This window comes from Dipteris shenzhenensis, chromosome 20 (genome assembly GCF_047967505.1).
Source record: "Dipteris shenzhenensis isolate YYH24624 ecotype China chromosome 20, Dip_SZ_1.0, whole genome shotgun sequence".
Taxonomy (NCBI): Eukaryota; Viridiplantae; Streptophyta; class Polypodiopsida; order Gleicheniales; family Dipteridaceae; genus Dipteris; species Dipteris shenzhenensis.
The window spans coordinates 4598437-4617324 of NC_141615.1; the positions used below are offsets into that span (position 1 = coordinate 4598437).

The 18888-nt window shown below is 39.0% G+C and overlaps 1 protein-coding gene across 1 annotated transcript; it reads right to left on the reverse strand.

Moving 5' to 3' along the window:
• Window positions 1–52: 52 nt before the first annotated feature.
• On the reverse strand, window positions 53–18060 carry LOC147889155 (Protein kinase superfamily protein). Its single transcript, XM_087391991.1, has 5 exons — window positions 17010–18060; window positions 16774–16904; window positions 16488–16658; window positions 15894–16350; window positions 53–1389 (listed from the first exon to the last, which is right to left on the reverse strand). The coding sequence occupies exons 1-5, from the start codon at window positions 18058–18060 to the stop codon at window positions 53–55; spliced, it is 3147 nt and encodes a 1048-aa protein (XP_087248117.1).
• Between the last annotated feature and the right edge of the window lie 828 nt (window positions 18061–18888).

Sequence of the window (18888 nt, forward strand, 5' to 3'; positions counted from 1 at the left end):
TACAGAGGACTGGGCGTTCACAAAAAGCTTCCTTGTGAGTGACCTACTGATGCTAGTAATGCTGTAAGGAAGATTGCACCTGCACGAGTAGGAAGTAACAATCATCAACCGGCGGTCTCTGATCAGGGTCCTGATCCATAAACCTTCTCTGCAGATCCCGGAGATGCTCAGGAAGATCCAGGCCACAAGTTTTAATCAAGTAACCTAAGCCCCATACGTCCACTTTCAGCCCATGGGGACCTCTGTACATCTCCGGGGCGTGGCTCGCTGGGTTCAGATGATAAGGGTACATCTGAGAAGACTCAGTCGTTGCGTCTTCAAAATCGATTAGAAACCACTCATCGATATCTGTTCTCTTCATCACGTTCTCCCACCGCAGATCCCTGTGCATGAACGATAGATTGTGCAGCGGAATCAACGCTGTGCATACACACTTCAAGGCCTCCATAAGCTGATCGATAGACGAAGGTTTGATTGGTTGTCCCCGCGGCTTGTAGATTAATGACAAGGCTTGCTCGTCGACTTTGTAGAGGTACTCAACAAACGGGATTCTGTGATTCTCCAAGATGGCATAGATCTCCTTAACACTTGCCCATTTTTTCCTGTTCGGGTATATTTTCCTGACCTGAGAAAGAGTAACTTCCACGATCTTGCCATTCCCGCGATGAGACCTCACGTAATCGCTGTGTACGTCCCTTAGCTTGCAGCAGGCGTCAGCAAGAAGCGGTAACAGCTGCGCAACGTGCCAGCACGGTGTTAGGGCACTCAGTCTCTCTGCAGGGTTGGACAAACTGATGGTGGCAAGGTTAGTGCGTATCAGTTTTTCTTGATCTCTACTCAAAGCACAAAATGTGACTTTCATGCCGACAGCGTAGTACCCCAGTATATATGGTAAATCCCTGTACGTCCATAGCAACTTGTTAACAAGACTGTTGGCAGGGTCATCACTTCCGGTGGGTAGTCTTCGCTCTTCTCCTCGCCACAGGCATAACTGCCGGACAAGGCCGCACAGATTCGGTCGTTCCTCCTCACAGGAACGGTTGGAGTCACTGTCGCGAATTAATTCAACCTCCTCTGCGCAGAATACCTTGACAATGCGATTGATACAATCATCCCACAAACTAATCAGAAATTCCATTCCGGACCCAACATTGCCAGAGCGGATCAGCGGGGCTACTACTTCGTATACGATCTCTCTGCAGTCGCTTTCGGCGGAGGCGACAAAAAAAGTCTCTCTCCCGGGAGGGAAATCCATAAAAACATCCGTGCGAATTGGAAAACGCAAATCAGAGGGTGGCGGCTCTTTGAGACGAAATGGTAGCTCGGACAAGGTTGGGAGCATTGTTGGAGGAATTTTTAGGCAGCTGAGGTAGTAATTTGTTCGATCCCGAAGCGTCGGAGGTACAGCTGCTGCACAGAATCAAGGTAAACCCGAACCTTTGGAGTTGTGGGATCAGACTGGATATGAAAAAGAAAGATTACCGAAGCATGTAAATGATGCTATTTATAACCAGCTGTCCACGAATGTATCTTGAACTACGCAGAACAACAAAAACTACAGAAGCAAAACATTCCACCTTGGAAGGGTACGAATTGTTATAGAACAGAAGCCGAGTTGGTGCAAAATTCGTGATATGAAAGAAGCTGTTGCCGAACAGACATTCTAAGTATGCAACTATGAGGCACTATGAGGCATCCAACCACGATAAAGTTCGCAAGACTAGTTTGCGAGGATGATGAAGTCTTCCTCGAGGGACCTAACTTCTTCTGTGGTTGAAAATGTCTGCAATTAAGTCGGAGTTGAAAATGTCTGCAATTAAGTCGGAGATAACGATGGTTCCAAAATCATGAAAGCAAGATTTCAATTGCCTTCCTGACTGCGTGTATTAAATTTGCATTCGGCAGACCCTAAAGACTAAAACGTTATCATGCACCAAAAACCATCAGGAATTTTTATTAAGGAAAGTTTCTCCATGTCTTGGGAGGAATCTCCAACTTCCTTGTGGTGGTGGTCATATACATAAGCAACATGGACCAGAACCGCAAAACGATGCTCATCATATACATAATTCACGGCTATGGGCTACCTTCCACAAAAACTTTACTGTACGAACCTTCTATTTAGAGCTTCATAATAGAGAGCAGGCATGATAACACTTAACGACCAAGGTACGTATATGGAGATCTCACGATATCAAGAAAAGAAGTTACCCATCTGTAACGACGTCTCAAGCTAACGACGTCTCAAGCCTTTCTTTCAAGTTTCTTACACACTATTTATGCTACGCTTCCGGCACTTTGAATTTTCTTTTCTGCACTAAAAATAAACAAATCAAAGGAATGCCACAAAAATTTTGCCTCTTGGAAACGTTTTGCATGAAAATTACCAATGCCTTCTTTATTGACAGTATTTTACTTGCAGAAGTAATCAACGTAGTTTTACTTGCAAAAGTATTGTTTTCTTCATTGACATTAATACCACTGAAAGTTGTATTGCAAATCGGCCAAAATTTTTTATTCCATACAACATAACATCCGAGCAATATAGCCTTGACAGAATTCCGGCACTGGTCTCCTTTAAGAGACATGCCCAACCTTACCATTTCAATGCCAAAAAAAAAGGTGTGATTGCAGTTTTCCCCCTTTTATGAATCCAATAACATGCCCAACCTTGCCATATCAATGCAAAAAAGGAGGTTGTATCATGTTACAGCAAGGACTAGCTGTCATGCTATCTCAATTACTCTCAGTCATGCCCAATAACAGAATCTTTTTACTTGATTTTAATGGTGGTAGGGCTTGCATAGTCATATAAGCACGTGTACATGAACCAATACATTAAATGAGCACACATGAGGTGCAGTGAAACATTTAGCCTCTCTCTCTCTCTCTCTCTCTCTCTCTCTCTCTCTCTACATACATGCGAAAGCACACATGCTCATGCATTCGCAGTGGTTGTTTTCGCTAGCAAGTTTGCCTCAGGCTTGAGATACGAAGGAAGGCTAGATCATGTTGAAGGACTTAAAAAGGTAACGAAGCTTGTAGAACCGCTTTATTACTTCAAAACGTATCCTCTTTATTCTACTAGCACTTCACTTGGTGGAACATTATGTTTTCCTATTCTAGGCCCACTTAACCTGCAGAGTGTAGCTTGGATTATCAAGGATTGCAACAATAATCAATTCAGCTCAAGTTTTAAAAAACCACTTCTAGTAGGTAACAAAACAAAACAATAGCTTACGTTAGCAAAGACATTGAAGGGATCACCCTAATTAAATCACGGAACAACATACTTGACAAAGCCATTGAGGACAAATGACATAAGGGACTAATTACTGTATATTTTGGACTCATCAAATCTAAGGTATATAGTACTTGTTAATCAGATAAACTTAATCACTTTAATGAGGAACATTAGGAACGTGCTACAATGTATTCAAAAGAATTGGGCCCTTTACTACTACAGCCATACCTTATCGCATGCACTTTTCTTTATAACACCAACGGCATTACTTTTGAGTGCATAGTTAGATAAGACTGTCTTTACTATGAACGCCAATCTTCTATGCACTCTACAACTTTATTTTCAAGGAAAACTAAAGACTATGTAAGTAATTCATTTAAGGGTCAAATGGATACTATTTCATTCTTGATTGGTCAGAATTTTCACCATATCAACCCAAATTTAGGTGGTAAGCATAAGCTTTTAACTCATTGTCATTACAACTTGGAATGTACGCCCATGTTCAAATTTCATGAAAACACCTGGTTTTTGAGACTTCACACGGTGACGTTTCTTGTGTTTTTCACATCTTATTTGCTTTTGTCCACTTAGTAATAATCTCTCTCTCTCTCTCTCTCTCTCACACACACACACACACCCACCAACCAGAGAAGGATATGGGGACAGCAGAGGAAATCTGAAAATCCTGTTGGAACAGCCAGCTTTCTCTCTTTTTCTCTCTCTTAATCTCTCTCTGTGGAACATCTAGAAACTATTGTATCGAAGTAAGGGTTGGAATTTGCCAAAAAAAAACAAGTGGAATGAGTGATGGAAAGGAGAGTAGCAGGAGGGTGGAAATAATTATAGCTTTCAAAATAAATGCAAGAAACACATTTATGGAGCTTTGACATGAGAGAATTTTAATATACTACGCTCGTACAAATGGTCTTCTATGGATGCCTTGCATGCGCACCCACCCATATTCTCAAAGGTATATTGGAAAAGAGTAGAGAGAATCCACTAACCATATTTCATGAGGGAGTTGAGGACCAAATAACACACGATCTTGGGATGATAGTGCCAGTACATGCTCAACCTCAAAAAGCTTGTGAAAATGGAAGCAAACAGGATTTCATGTAGGCCGATGGAGCCCACAAAAACAACAAGATGGCCTACCTAGACAAGGGGATATATTACTAGGGCTGTGGGGAATATAGGTTGCAGATATCCCTGAGCATGTGGGAGATATCAGAAATCTAGTTATGTAGAAAATGCTACAGAAATTACGGCAAGACCTAGGACCAAACAAGGACTCGCAGCATAGAAAGTTTTGTGTAAAAAAGATGGCCTACCTAGACAAGGGGATATATTACTAGGGCTGTGGGGAATATAGGTTGCAGATATCCCTGACCATGTGGGAGATATCAGAAATCTAGTTATGTAGAAAATGCTACAGAAATTATGGCAAGACCTAGGACCAAAAAAGGAAGTTTTGTATGAATTTTTTTTCTCAAACTTTTGAGATATATGAGCCACAAGCTATAAGATAGTAATGCCTAGTCCCATAGATCTTGAAGGGTCTCAAGCGAACCTTCATACAATCATATCATCTCTCTACTTTAATACAATCATATCATCTCTCTCTCTCTCTCTCTCTCTCTCTCTCTCTCCCCCCCCTTCGTTGGGGAATAAACATTGTTAGTTGTTTAGTTACATATATGCAATTTTGTTAATAGTAGTTTTGATTTGATGCACTCACCTGCTAGCCCATTTGATCCACCAGCAAGCTACGCATTAAATATGTCACCAACAAAGAACCTCCAAAGAACTATGGCTAGTTATGATGTCACAGCTCTAAACACCCCTATTTGGTTAGCTCCTTTGTAGTTAGCTTACTTATGAATTCTACTAGTGTTTTACTAATGTTGAACGGTGTTGCAGCCATGAAGCTAGCTTACTAATCACTATTGTGCATTTTATTATCTTATAGATGCGATATTGTTATAGCTAGTTGGTTAGCTCAAGTCCCATTATTCTATTAGGTGTATGCGATGTTTTTGACACTAGTGTTGATTTGATGCACTCACCACCTTAGTCCGTTTGAACCACTAGCAAGCTACTTGTTAGATATGTCTTACATGATAATCTACTTGTAAGAGCAAGCCTTTTGGACAGGACATGTCAAAAATAGGCATTTTGAGTAAACCTCATGTTAGAATTGACAATGAGGATTGATTTCTAGCCTCCAATGGAACAAAACTTGATTTACACAAGTCAACTCACCTTTTCTATGAGAGATCAATACACTCCTATGACATTTAAATAGCCAAAAAGTATTTTCCTTGACCTAAGTCCTTCATGGAAGGTACCCTTGAGCATTGCTCGAGTACAATCAAAGGTATGTATCTCATGGCACCTATAATTACCTACATATGCAATAGGCCATTATGCTTAGATTATTTCAAATGTGATAAAATTGCTGCTATGAGGGCTCCTTCATTGGAGCCTCTCACTCTTTTCTAGACAATTTCTATAGTAAACCAAGTGCACAAGCTCAACCCATAGAGATAATACTGGAATGAATTATTTACACAAATTAAATGATAGCACCGTAAGTATAAATTGCTTGATTAAGTTTGTCTATAAGATAGATAATTATGTTGTAGATTTGAAGTCATGTGAGGTGAAAAAATTTATGGTCATATGAATTTGGCTTCCTAGCTAGGAAAGGTTATGCCTATGAACACCAAATAAACAATTTCAAGAATATTTATGAGACATGGATTTTCATAAGAAATGATTGCAATGGATCACACTTGTAATCTTGGGTCATGTATCCAACATTGTATGTATATAGAGTTATTCTGATATATATCTAGAAGCCCTTATTAAAACAAGCAATGATGTTTATCACACAGATAAGTTCAAATCAATTTAAACGTTTATGGACATTGGGTAATAAACCATAGTGGAACATTCCTAGCCACCATTGGTCAAGCTAGAATAGCCTCACTAGCAAGGGTAAGATGGTAAACTAAGTGAATGTATTTGCTCATAGAGAGGCATACGACATGTATATATACCTATGGGTATGCAAATGCATGCGTACATTTGGGGTACTTGAGGAAATGTGGTTTGGATGAATGTCCGATTTGAGTAATTTTTTATTTTAGGGGAAGCCTCTGTGCATCAACAAAGAAGATTAAGCCTTAATTTATAGAGTTCATTTTTGTAGGTTGACCCTAACAACTCAACATGCAATGACTTATATGATATAGTAACTTAGAGGATTCACCCGAGCAAGTTGTTTGGTTTATGAAGGAGATACTCTAGCCATTGATTGATTGAGCCATTAGAAAATATCCTCCAGTGAAGGAGTCCTTGGAGTGTCAATCATTAAAGCATCTAGACTAATCCAAGAAGAAGAACTATTACAAATGATGAAAGGAGGTGTAGATGGGGTGCATGAATTCTTGAACAAAGTTGATCAACCTTCAAAGAATATACCTAGTAGTACTAATCCTTGGCCAATTTGAGAACAATGGGTCCATTTTGACTCAAGCGAAGCATTGCCCATTGATTCATCTAAGCCATGAGGGAGGATTGCAATTATGCTACAATTAGAACAAACTTGGTAGTAAAATTGCATGTTCAATCAAAAAAAGCAACTGCACACCTTGAGTGATGTAAACTACACAAACAAATTGAAGAGTTAGTTTGAGACTTACCAATAACGGGGGCCCTTATCACTTGAGAGCTACCTGCATGCAAAATTAAGTTTTGGGTTACAAGTATTTATAGGTTTGGAACATAATCATGAAAATTATAGCAAGTACATGTTTGATTCATTATGTTAGTGTGAACATGCAAACATGATATTGTTCATGAGAGACAAACATTAATCCACATCAGCCTATTAATTTGCAAAAACCTAAACATTAGCCATGATGATAATAATGACATAACAAAAGCCATTGCATTTAAAAGGTGAAATTCGAGCAATAAGTATTTATTTGTATATAGCAAGTTGCATGTAAGTGAAAATGATATCAAGAAAGCAGCCATATCAAGTAAGCTGCGCCTTACTACACATCTAATCAAGCAAGCAGCTATACTCACTCATCGAGCATTTCAAAAGGGGCAAGTTAGTTTTGACTATGGCATTAGCCTTCCAAAGCAACTTAGTTTTGACTATGCACATTTGCCTTTAAAGCAACTTAGTTTTGACTATGGTATTAAGAGCAACACAATTATCACTAAATTTAAGTGTTGAGCATAGGGCCACTGCTTGAAATGTCAAATGTGGTGTGCACCATGGGAACCAATGTTGGAAATATTAATTTTGATCTATGCCCAATGGAATGCTTGAAAATGAAAAAGGCATGAAGCTTTCACAGGTTAAGACTTGCATTCATGGAGTGTTGCATCCATGTACAAATATGTAGGTGCACGCGTGTCTTCCTAGGTGTGTGAGTGCATGCACATGAAGACATAACTACATGCATATCTCTAAATGCTTGCAAACATATGCAAGCATAGGCTTAACAACATATACATGGGTGGCTTTTAAGTATGCATGTGTACATGTGCAAGTAGTTAGTTATAATCTCAAAGATGATTGTGGTGCTTTTGATCGGGTTCGCTTGTTAAATGTATCTCTAATTGGTGAGGAGAGACTTCCCTTTTCGAAACAAAGAATATGTTTGATTCTCAAGATTGAAGAACTATCAAAAGAATTGGCCCATGATATCACTTAAAATATGAGAAATACGAGACAACTGATGTTCATAATAGAAAATTTGAAAATGATAGCAATCAATTTCTCAAAGACAGAGTTGAAGACATGCAAGTTGGTCTAACGTTTTTCAAAAAGCCTGAATTTTCATAGGAGACCTATAATAAAATGTATGTGGTCCAAAAACCATAATATACTAGTGTGGGAAGTATTTCAAGGTAGGGCATATTTGTCACCCCTCTTCTTGAGTTTATTTGAACTAGCCAATCCGTTCTGATTTCTTGTCGAAGAATGTTCCAACTAGTGTAGATTTTGAGGAATCGGCTAGTGATGTAGGGGGAGAAAGTAGAATGTATGTGCTTTTTTAAAAAAAAGATACTAGTTTGGGAAGTACTTCAAGGTAAGGCACACTAATCACCTCTCTTCTTGAGATTATTGAAGTACCCACTCCAGTCTCGATTTCTTGCCAAAGAAAATAGTCTAGATTTGAGGAATTAGCCCAATGATGCAAGGGGAGAAACGAGTACCCAACCCAAGTAGGAATTGATATCTCTTTCATCTTCGAGAGAATAAAATTAAATGTTTGGTATACAAAAAATTAAATGTGCGATATACATAGACATTAATGTACATATGCATGGATACAACTTCTACATGATCATCTTTTCATGTTTATTATAGGGAAAGGGACCCACTGTGACATAATTAATACGTATTCACTCACGCACATTGTTAAATGGGAGAACATATAGTTCACAATATGTTACAAGCATAAAAAATATTGTACAGCAAACTGCCCACCAAACAAACTTTCATTAAGTAGTAATCAGAAGTGAATTAAAGCTGAATGATAGCTTGGTTGACATTTGATAGAAGGATTTTTACAAATTCCACAACCTAAATTCCTTGATAGACCAAGGTAGAAAATTCTATATTCACCAAAGTAAATATATGCCAAAATTCTTATGTGTCAAAAATAGCGACCAATGATACTATAATAGGATGAGCATATAATGTTTCTTGTCCTATTGAAGATCAATTGTCTTTCATATAGCGCTCATTGTAAACATGTTGTTACAATATATGTTGTACTTACATATTGTTGCATTTCTTCAATTTTGCATCCACCTTAGGTGTCCAATAAGGGCTTCACTTTTTGTATGATGGGCTATGAGATCTTGGCAATATAAAGTAGCCACAATATTGGCATGACCTTGTCTGTCTTTTTTATCCAAAGGGGCCCCACTTTCTAAAAGTTCCACCCATCATGTGCATTCATCTAACTAATAATAAACCTCTATATACATCTTGCATGAGAAGGAAAATTACGCCGTGTTAGAATGCATATCTTTTTCTCAAATTGTCTTACTATATTTGCATATATATCTCCTAGTTGTAAATGCACTTTGAAAAGAAAAAATTACTCGACTAAATGTAGAAGCATTTTAATGCTCTCTCATATTCCTACTATATTTGCATATATATCCCCCAAATTAAAAATGCAGTTTCAAAATGAAAAGATACCCTAATGTGAATGCACAATATGCATGTTCACATTTTCATAAGTAAGGCTCCTAGGTCATAAGATACAAATCTTTGTTCTTATAGGAACAACACACTTTTCCTCTCATGAGTTTCTACGTGTTTGCTTCAAGCATGAATAAACATATTCTGAATCAATGGCACCCAAATAACCCATATGATTCTCCCAAGAAATCTACAATCAGTTGTAGATTTCCTAGTTGCAAATGCACTTTGAAAATGAAAAAATTACTCGACTAAATGTAGAAGCATTTTAATGCTTTCTCATATTCCTACTATATTTGCATATATATCCTCCAAATTATAAATGCAGTTTCAAAATGAAAAGCTACCCTAATGTGAATGCACAATATGCATGTTCACATTATCACAAGTAAGGCTCCTAGGTCATAAGATATCAGTCTTTGTTCTTATCATGAGATACCAATCTTTGTTCTTATAGGAACAACACACTTTTCCTTTCATGAGTTTCTACATGTTTGCTTCAAGCATGAACAAACATATTCTGAATCAATGGCACCCAAATAACCCATATGATTCTCCCAAGAAATCTACAATCAGCCTTGCTATCATTCCAAGCAATAGTTACATCATATGTAGGGATGGCATATGGACAAACTAGTGGCAAGAATGCTAGGTATTTAAATGTAAGTGTCTAGCAACCTTTTATGAAAATGTTTTAGACTATGGTGGTGTGCTTTATCAACTTTAACATTCTTCAGTAAGCATCACATATTTCTCCTCATTTATAGAGTAGTATATAAAAACTCCTTGCTAAGATCTATGTACTATGCTAATTTGCTTTCAATTAGCAAACGTCTTTTAGCCAGAATTTTAAATATCTATTCACCTGCAAATTTTGCTACCATTGCACAATCATTACCTCGACTTTTTAAACTAGATTTCTTTTTTATTCATAAAACATGGTTTGTCTCCTTATACAAATCAATCCTCTCGTTATGCAAAACTTGCAAGGATTGCTTGTAAAATAATTACAAGGTCATCTATGATACCTAGTTCTTGAGATAATGATAACGTTTTTTTAATTAATAAAATTACATGAAACTTGCTTGCTTTACTAGTAGAAAAGAGCAGAGATACAAAAAGTAGCCGAATGAGGGCTAACTTCCCACCATCTACGTTGCACTATAGCAAACAAAGAAACTCACCCCACAAGGCTTAACTATAACAAAGAACAACCATCCACATCATCTTCCAAGGTGGGGCCTAGACTGCAAGCATCCTCAAACAACATTAACTTTGTACACTTGACTCACCACACTCTCAAAGACCACCTTGTTCGTACACTCCAAAAACCCCCAAAATTGGCAAACCTTATATACGACCAACAGGCACATAATGTAGAAGGAAGGTTAGCCCTCTCGTGAACCACATCATCTTCCAAGGTGGAGCCTAGACTGCAAGCATCGTCTTAGTCACACCTCAAACAACATCAACTTTGTACACTTGACTCACCACACTCTCAAAGACCACCTTGTTCGTACACTCCAAAAACCCCAAAAATTGGCAACCCTTATATACGACCAATAGGCACATAATGTAGAAGGAAGGTTAGACCTCTCGTGAGCCACATCATCTTCCAAGGTGGAGCCTAGACTGCAAGCATCATCTTAGTCACACCATAGACAGCATCAACTTTGTACACTTTACTCGCCACAGTCTCAAAGACCACCTTGTGTGTACACTCCAAATACCCCAAAAATTGGCAACCCTTTTATACAACCAACGGGAAAATTTTTGAGAAATTTTCTTTTTGCATTTATTTTTTAAATTTAAAAAAATACATTCTCGCTAAAATTTTTAATGCCACTTTATCTTATTCCATTACTCAATTCCCCATATAGCTTTGAGTTGTTCATGACATCCTTTTTGTTAGGTTTTTTAACTACCCTCTATGGAAAACTATTGTTTATGTGATTATGTGTATCTTTCTCTAGAGATTGTCGTGAAGTCTTCTTGCATGAGCATGGGATTACAACATCTTTAACCTATCTCTTTGAAGGCTCTAGACTTTCAAAATGTCTGATCAAACTCTTCAAAATTTTTGATCATGTTCAAAGGCTCTTATGGCTTTCATCTATTCTACAATTACAACCTCTCACTATGTTCTATCTTGGTTGAGGCCTATAAACTCATTACAACTTTTTTTGTAATAGTAAACGTTTTTGTATACATAACATTCGTACATGTGCTATTTGAATTATTGAATATGTTGAAGATTCTAAAATATGAAAGTTATTCTTCACTCCCTCTTGTATTGAGTCCAATGCTTTAGCTAACTTCTTCGAAATGTCTATGAGACAAGCCTCCCTAAAGCAAATACATCAAAGCACCTTCCCAATCACATGTTAGAGATGTATTGTTGGAGACTTGATTAAAAATATGGTGCATAATGTACCTTGAAAAAAGCTTAATGTGGAAAAAGGTATGTGAGTACTAGTTCTACAAAATAGAAGTACGTACTAGGATTCAAATATATCCAAGACTTAGTTGAAGCTTAGCGGTGAGAAAACCAAACATTCTATTCCTCAAGTGTATATTTTAACACCTAAGATCTATGAAGATTCATGTCCCTAAGGACATTCAATATATGACATGAAGCATCTCTTCCAAAAAAATTACATTCATCCATTTGCATGCTTTATAAAACATACAATCATCCAAGTAAAAAGAAACACAAACATAGACACTCATGGTCTCTCCACCATGAACACATCTATATGTTTGTGCCCACAAACATGAATGAACATGCACACGGGCTTACAAATTTAATCAAATGCCGCTCTCCACCGAGTCTCTTAAAAACATATGAGTCATTCAATAATTTCAAGAATGGCCCTCTTGCTATTGAACTCCTCTTTATCTCACAATGTCCTTCATCTCTTTTGTGAAAACTTAACATTTAGTCAATCTCTTTAAACCTTGGGCTAAATGATCATTGAGGGAGTCCATTTGCTGACAAAACCCTAATACTTTTAAAAATCTTATACTTTTATGAAAAAAATACCAAATGAATATCAAAAAAACAAGTTATTACTAATTTCGCATTGAAAACATATAGAAGAATTATGATGGCTATTGAATGGTTATGGGAATCAGTTCTCTAACATTCAAGTATATCTAGATGCACATGCATGTAGGCATTCAAGCATGACATATTGATCACATGACTTTTTTAAGGATCATGCATTGCAATTTGCAACACATTATTATTTACTTTTATCGTGGGAGAAGTAGTAACAATATATGAAGTGTTATTTCTTCGACCATAATGTGTTTGGAATATTGACTTCATTTTAGCAAGAATCCTCCACTTTGGAAGCGTCCCAAAGTTTAGGTAATTCACGAAAAAAGGGTTAGACTAGGAAAATATGGATCCCATCGCTCAAGATTCTAGGTTGTTCTCCTTAAGTCTCCTCATGATCCACTGAAATCTAACATTCATGAACATATTATAATTTATACATTGATATGAATATTGTTCATTGTGCCTAGGACTTGAGCCCAATATCATTGAAGAATGAGGAAGTCCTTGGGACTCTTTTCAAAGGGGCTCATGAATCTCTTGTGACTCACAAACCCCTTAATCTTGATGTATGTATGAGAAGCATCCATTAGCTTAAAATATGCTTATAGATTATTTTGATTGCAAACAATGCATAATGCACAATGATGTAAATTACGGGTTATTGATTGTAAATAAGTAAGTAATACACACACACAAACAGAGAGATAGATAGATAGATAGATAGGTAGGTAGGTAGGTAGATCTTGTTACTCTCATACAACATTTGTATTCATAGTATAAAAAATCCAATTCACATGTACAACAATTAGAAGTATGAGGAATTGATTGATCAAGATGATGATCAATCAATAACTTATACTAACAATGAACATATTCACTGGGTAGATCCTTGTTCATGATGATCAAGACAGTTTTTTTCATATGCTAACATACGCATACGGCAAAAACTTGTATCATTATTATTAAAGTGAAGAAATTCATTAAAAAATATTTTAAAAGGTCTAGGAAGCCCCCTTTTCCCCCCCAAAAAAAGCCAAGTATGATTGGACATGCCAAACGCTTACGAATAATTATCTCATATGCATATGGTTCATCCAACCAAACAAGTATGGAACCAACTATGGATGAAGATAGATGCATGCATTCATATGACTTTATGTTAGGGTTTTCTAACCATCATCCAATAAGAGGTCTACTTTTAAAAAAAGTGGCTTTATAAACTATTGTTGCCCATCAAAACTTTATTTTCCTATTAAAGAGAAATTGTAGGCTATCAAATGGACTTCTACTTTTGCTTCGTTAGACTGAGTCCTAAGTAACTTCATATGTATTATAGGAGCTTTAAATGCATTGGAAAGTTTTGGATCCTCCTTTAGGTTAATACGATATCATTCGTATTCGCTAACAATCCCCTCAAAGAGAGATCATGCACGTGAGCACACAATGTATCCTATTTGATGCATACTATGGGTGATCTATTTATCCTTTAGTAGCATGCTCTATTACAAGCCTCCGATGAATCCTAGAAAGTGCATCTCCTTACCTAGAGCAAGGCTTGACCCAAGTAAAGTTTATCTTGGGAAATTAGGGTCTTTAAATTCACAATGTATCCTATTTGATGCATACTATGGGTGATCTATTTATCCTTTTGAAGCATGCTCTATTACAAGGCTCACATGAATCCTAGAAAGGGCATCTACTTACTTAGAGCAAGGCTTGATCCAAGTCAAGTTTGGCTTGGGAAATTAGCATTCTAGGGCCCCTTGTGATACTCTAAATTCATTGAACTTTCTACCTTGACTTCCTTGATGTTGATACAAGTACTTGCTCCAGCATGCATAGAAATGGAATTTAAAAACCCTTCTAAGTCCCTTCATATAATTAAGGATGGGCATTGCTTATCTAAGCTTTTCAAAAAGGCTACTCATTAGAGTCCTCTCTACAAATATAGCTAGCATGAACAACTTCGAGATACATCCACACAATTACTTCTCTTTTGGACTACAAACATGTACATTTTTAATTGTGATATTAGCTAATAAAGAAAGGAAGAGTTGCTTATATTAGCTTTTCAAAATCCAAAACGACTTGATTAGAGGCTGCTCTACAGATCCATTAACAACATTCAAAGACATTTATTAATGTACTTTCTATTTTGAACTACATACATGTGCATTTAATTATGAGATCAGGCAATAAATTGTCTTATAAAAATAACATCTTTTATTATCCATTTACACACATTTCATTTTGAAAAGCTGAATTAACATAGCTGCCCTCTACATGATTCATCAAATTGTAGTAAAATGCAAATATACAAACATGATAGGGCCGTTACATTACATTAAACATAAGGTTGTACAAAAACAAGCAACCTTGCTAATGTAAAAAGCACATTGCTTTATTGAACTTAAATCTGAATCTCCAAATCTCCTCTTTTTAGTAACTCACAATGCATTTTTATTATAGTTTTTTTGAATATAAACTAAATATGATGGATGTGTACTTTAAGTTCAAGGTGTATCAAACAAGGAGTGTTACCCATCTTAGATTCTATAATGCCATTAGAAGTATTTCATCCATACTCAAGATGGTTTCGTCCTATGAGCGATAGTGGCAAAATCTGGGCAGCTATTTGTGATGGAAAATTCAAGGATGTTTTACCTTAAACTCATGTTTCTTACAACTTAGTCTCTTAGCATAGGGAGAAACCAACAATATGAGAGTGCTAGGTAAGCACATTCTAAGCTTTAGCATTGTGAAATTACTGCAACCACAAGACTATCTATATGCTTAAAGCTCTAAGAGTCATTACTTCTCAATTTCTCTTCACCAAGACTTCCAGAGCCCTATTGTTTAATAAAAGGTTATACCATAGGCTAGGCTCCACTACATCTTATCCTTGAAATGTTTCAAAATAGTTAACAAGTGCATTCAAAGTAACTCTTATTTTGGATCGGATTTGTATCGTAATACTTATGCATGTCGTATTTTGGTTGTGAATAAACTTATACGAATTCAATTAAAACCTAAATGCATGTGGGCCAGCTAATAATATTTATGCTAGTTGAGGACTTGTAAATGTGGCTCGTTCAAAGACTACATCGTTAACACGCTCTTCCAAATGGCGAGAAATGTCGGGAGGTCATGTGATTGGAAACCGGGATGAGTTTAACGCTGTTGCAAATGCATCCTTACAAACTCCTCCAGGATAAAAGTAATGCCTCAGAAAGGAGCGTAACGATGCATCGACTTTCAATCGCATGCGAAACTATGTTAGAGATCTATTATTAAAGAGCTAGCCAATAACGATCCAGGAGCAGGTCGATCTAGGAATTCTTGGGAAATGGAGGAGCAACAGGTAAGATAAACACCAGAAGTTAACAGAGCAGAATAGCGAGCTGCAAAGAGAGAAGTCCGCTTACCAGTTTTCCGACGGCCGAAGACCTTAAGCTGCTGACCACATGTGAAAGTATCTGTAGAGAAACCTTGGAGAGAGCCGCTCTCGAAGACTTCAATGGCGTTGCCTGTAAAATTCTCGTCCAGAAACACCAATTCGTCGGCGTGAAGAAAGTTCACGTTCTCTAGTTTTAATCGGCCCTGCTGAGTCCCGTCATCGTCGCCCCATATGTGAATGCTCTCTTCCCACACCATTTTGATCTTCCCTATGCGGTGGGCTTGGCCCTCCGATCGTTTGGCCGCTTCTGATACCGCTTTACCTCGTCCACCCACGATATGCCTTGAGCCGCCTACTCCTGCTGTTGCACCTCCCATCGTTACCTGCTCTCCAACTGGCGTATACTGCACAAGAGCTGAAGTCCAAACAGAACGGTAGACCAATACGGATTAGTTTCATATCAAAGAATCTTTTCCTTAGGATTTAGCTTGTCTGTAATGACTTAAACCGCTCTCATGCAGAAATGTAACACTGTTCTTACGTGCCCAAACCCCGCAGCTAATGTCTCTACGTCCCCGAAATGAAGTGAAACAAATCCAGGGAAGATGTTCAGCATGTCTGGGGAGTGCGATTTGTAAACGGACGTTACGCATGTCGATACGGAAGGACTCACGCCACAACCGGTTATTCTCGTCCTCAAACTGTAAAGTTTCTAATGCCATTATAGCTTCTGATCCCGCTTTGCTTCAAAAGCTTTTAAGAGATAGAATATAATATCAATCATCGAGTCGCTAAAACTGAAACGCCAAATGAGATACGTAGTTCACCTGTCGATTAGTCGCGCTTATAATATTCCCAACAAACAACAGAGTTGCACTCCGAAAGCAGACCCAATCGTGACAACAAACATGCATTAAAAACCACGTGAGTAAATTGTTTGCAGTCCTGATATTCGATTCTGGAGTTTAAGGCTTTTTCAATATATCAGCAATAACAGAAGCATTCTAGACTTGTTGCCATTCGCAACTCTTCTCAACTCTGGAGATTACGGATGGTATCTCACCTCCAGACATGTCCCTGGGGTCGATCTTTGGGGAGCTCCGATGGTGCGCTTCGCGCGAAGCTCCTCGGATCGCCTCGCTGTCTCCACCTCGGCCAACCCTGACCGCTTGCGATCGAGGCCTGTGACCTATGTATTGCACCATTTCTTCGTAGACGTCTTCATCAAAGGAAGCAGGCAGACGATGTGACTTTCTTTCGTGGGGCGAGAGACGGAAGTAGCTCTTTCCGACTGCATCCCTTTCCGGACCTTTCTCCCATTCATGAACTTTACGGAAATCACCCAACATGTTATCCCACTTCGTTGCTGCTGTTTTCACGTCTCGTTGAACACCATGCTGTTTCAAATACTCTGCCACCTCCCAGTCCTTCTCCGCTCGTGTTTTGGCCTTATGAGCAACCGTAGCCTCTCCAGGCCCTCCAGATTCTCCAGTTTCGGACTTCGAAGGCCCCCCACTGTATTGAATCCTCCAAGCCTTCGCGAGGGCCAGCATTTCGAACGGTTTCCAGACAGGAGAAACAACCTTACCTTTCCTTATTGGCAGCTGTACATCTGTGGCTTGTTCGTGCACCGGCATAGGCTCTGCTTGAGCACCAGTTAGACAGGGAATACGTGACTGGGACGGAGAGTGCGATGCTGACGGCGAAGAAACGGTTGCTCGGCCGGAAAGGAGAGGTGGCGGAGCAGAGACCGAGGGCTGAGCTGAGGGTGAGGAGGACTGCGAGAATGAAGTAGCGCTCGCGGAACTCGGGCCGGAGGAAGGGGAGAGAGCGCCAAGAGGGAAGGCTGGATTGGAAGAAGGTTGTTGAGCGACTGCCCCTGTTGCTACTGTGGCTGGATTGACCTGCTTCCAGGCAGGTCCATACTTTCCTCGCTTGGCGGAAGGTGAATCTGTTGGCAGTTCTCTCGGGAAGGACATCTGCCTAGCCAAGGAAGCGGGGTTAAGAGAAGGAACAGCCGCGAAGGCGGACTGGTGGAGCTGGTGATGAGATGAGTGAGGCGAAGGGTCGGTAGGGTTCTCGCTTTCTGGAGGCTCTTGAACATCCTCTTCCATCGCGATTCAAGGCGGCGTCACGAAAGTGGAGCTGCAGGAGGCCAGCGCTTAAGATGAAAGCCGACAATCATCCTCTCCCAGACTATGCACCAGCTGAACGCGGAGGGCGGAGCTTGCAAGCCAGCAGAAAGACTGTGCACTCGGATTACAATATTCACACTGTGCGTGCTTGTCGGGCACAAATGCCAGTAACAAAGCAGCCCTATTTGATATCACGAACGGACAGCAGCACGCGGGCGGGAGGCAAACTCCAGCAAAGCCCAACAGATCGTCTTCCATAACGTGTGGGTTGCAGCCAGCGAGCGAAGGAAAAGGGTGATCAGGAAGGGACGGGTAAGGATTCACAAACGCATGGAATGAGAAAAGCCATATGCTATGGGCAATTCAGAGGAGAGCTTTCGGAGGGTTGGCGATGTGGCGATGATGCGTTCCTTGTTGCAGCGAGCGGCGCTGAGAGAGAGATAGTGGGAACCTGGGACTCTGGGAGGGACGAGACGCAAGGCTCGAGGGAGGAAGGAAGCTGCCCTTCCTTCTTTTTCCTTTTATCATTTAAGATGATTATTATTATTAAGGTCACTAACTGGAGTGTTCATTGCCTCTTTATAACCTAACCTCATTCGTTTTGGGACAGGAGTGTGGTATTTAAACTCGATGAGCTCAGCGTGATCGCGACCGTCGGCCGTCAATCAGTGCTCCATGCATTTTATTCAGATGGTCGCCACGCGAATTTTGGAGTTTTGACGATATATTTTATTCGGAGGTGCATTTTTAAAAATTTGCAACCTATTGAACTTTTAGAGTCATAAAGAGTTCAGCCGCTGGAATACC

Excerpts from the sequence above, each read along its gene's own strand:
- LOC147889155 (XM_087391991.1), bottom strand. The coding sequence starts at position 18,060 with ATGGAAGAGGATGTTCAAGAGCCTCCAGAAAGCGAGAACCCTACCGAC. Across the intron at positions 16,905-17,009 it reads CCCCAGGGACATGTCTGGAG|AATCGAATATCAGGACTGCA; the intron begins GTGAGATACCAT and ends CTTAAACTCCAG. Across the intron at positions 16,659-16,773 it reads TAAGCGCGACTAATCGACAG|AAACTTTACAGTTTGAGGAC; the intron begins GTGAACTACGTA and ends TAATGGCATTAG.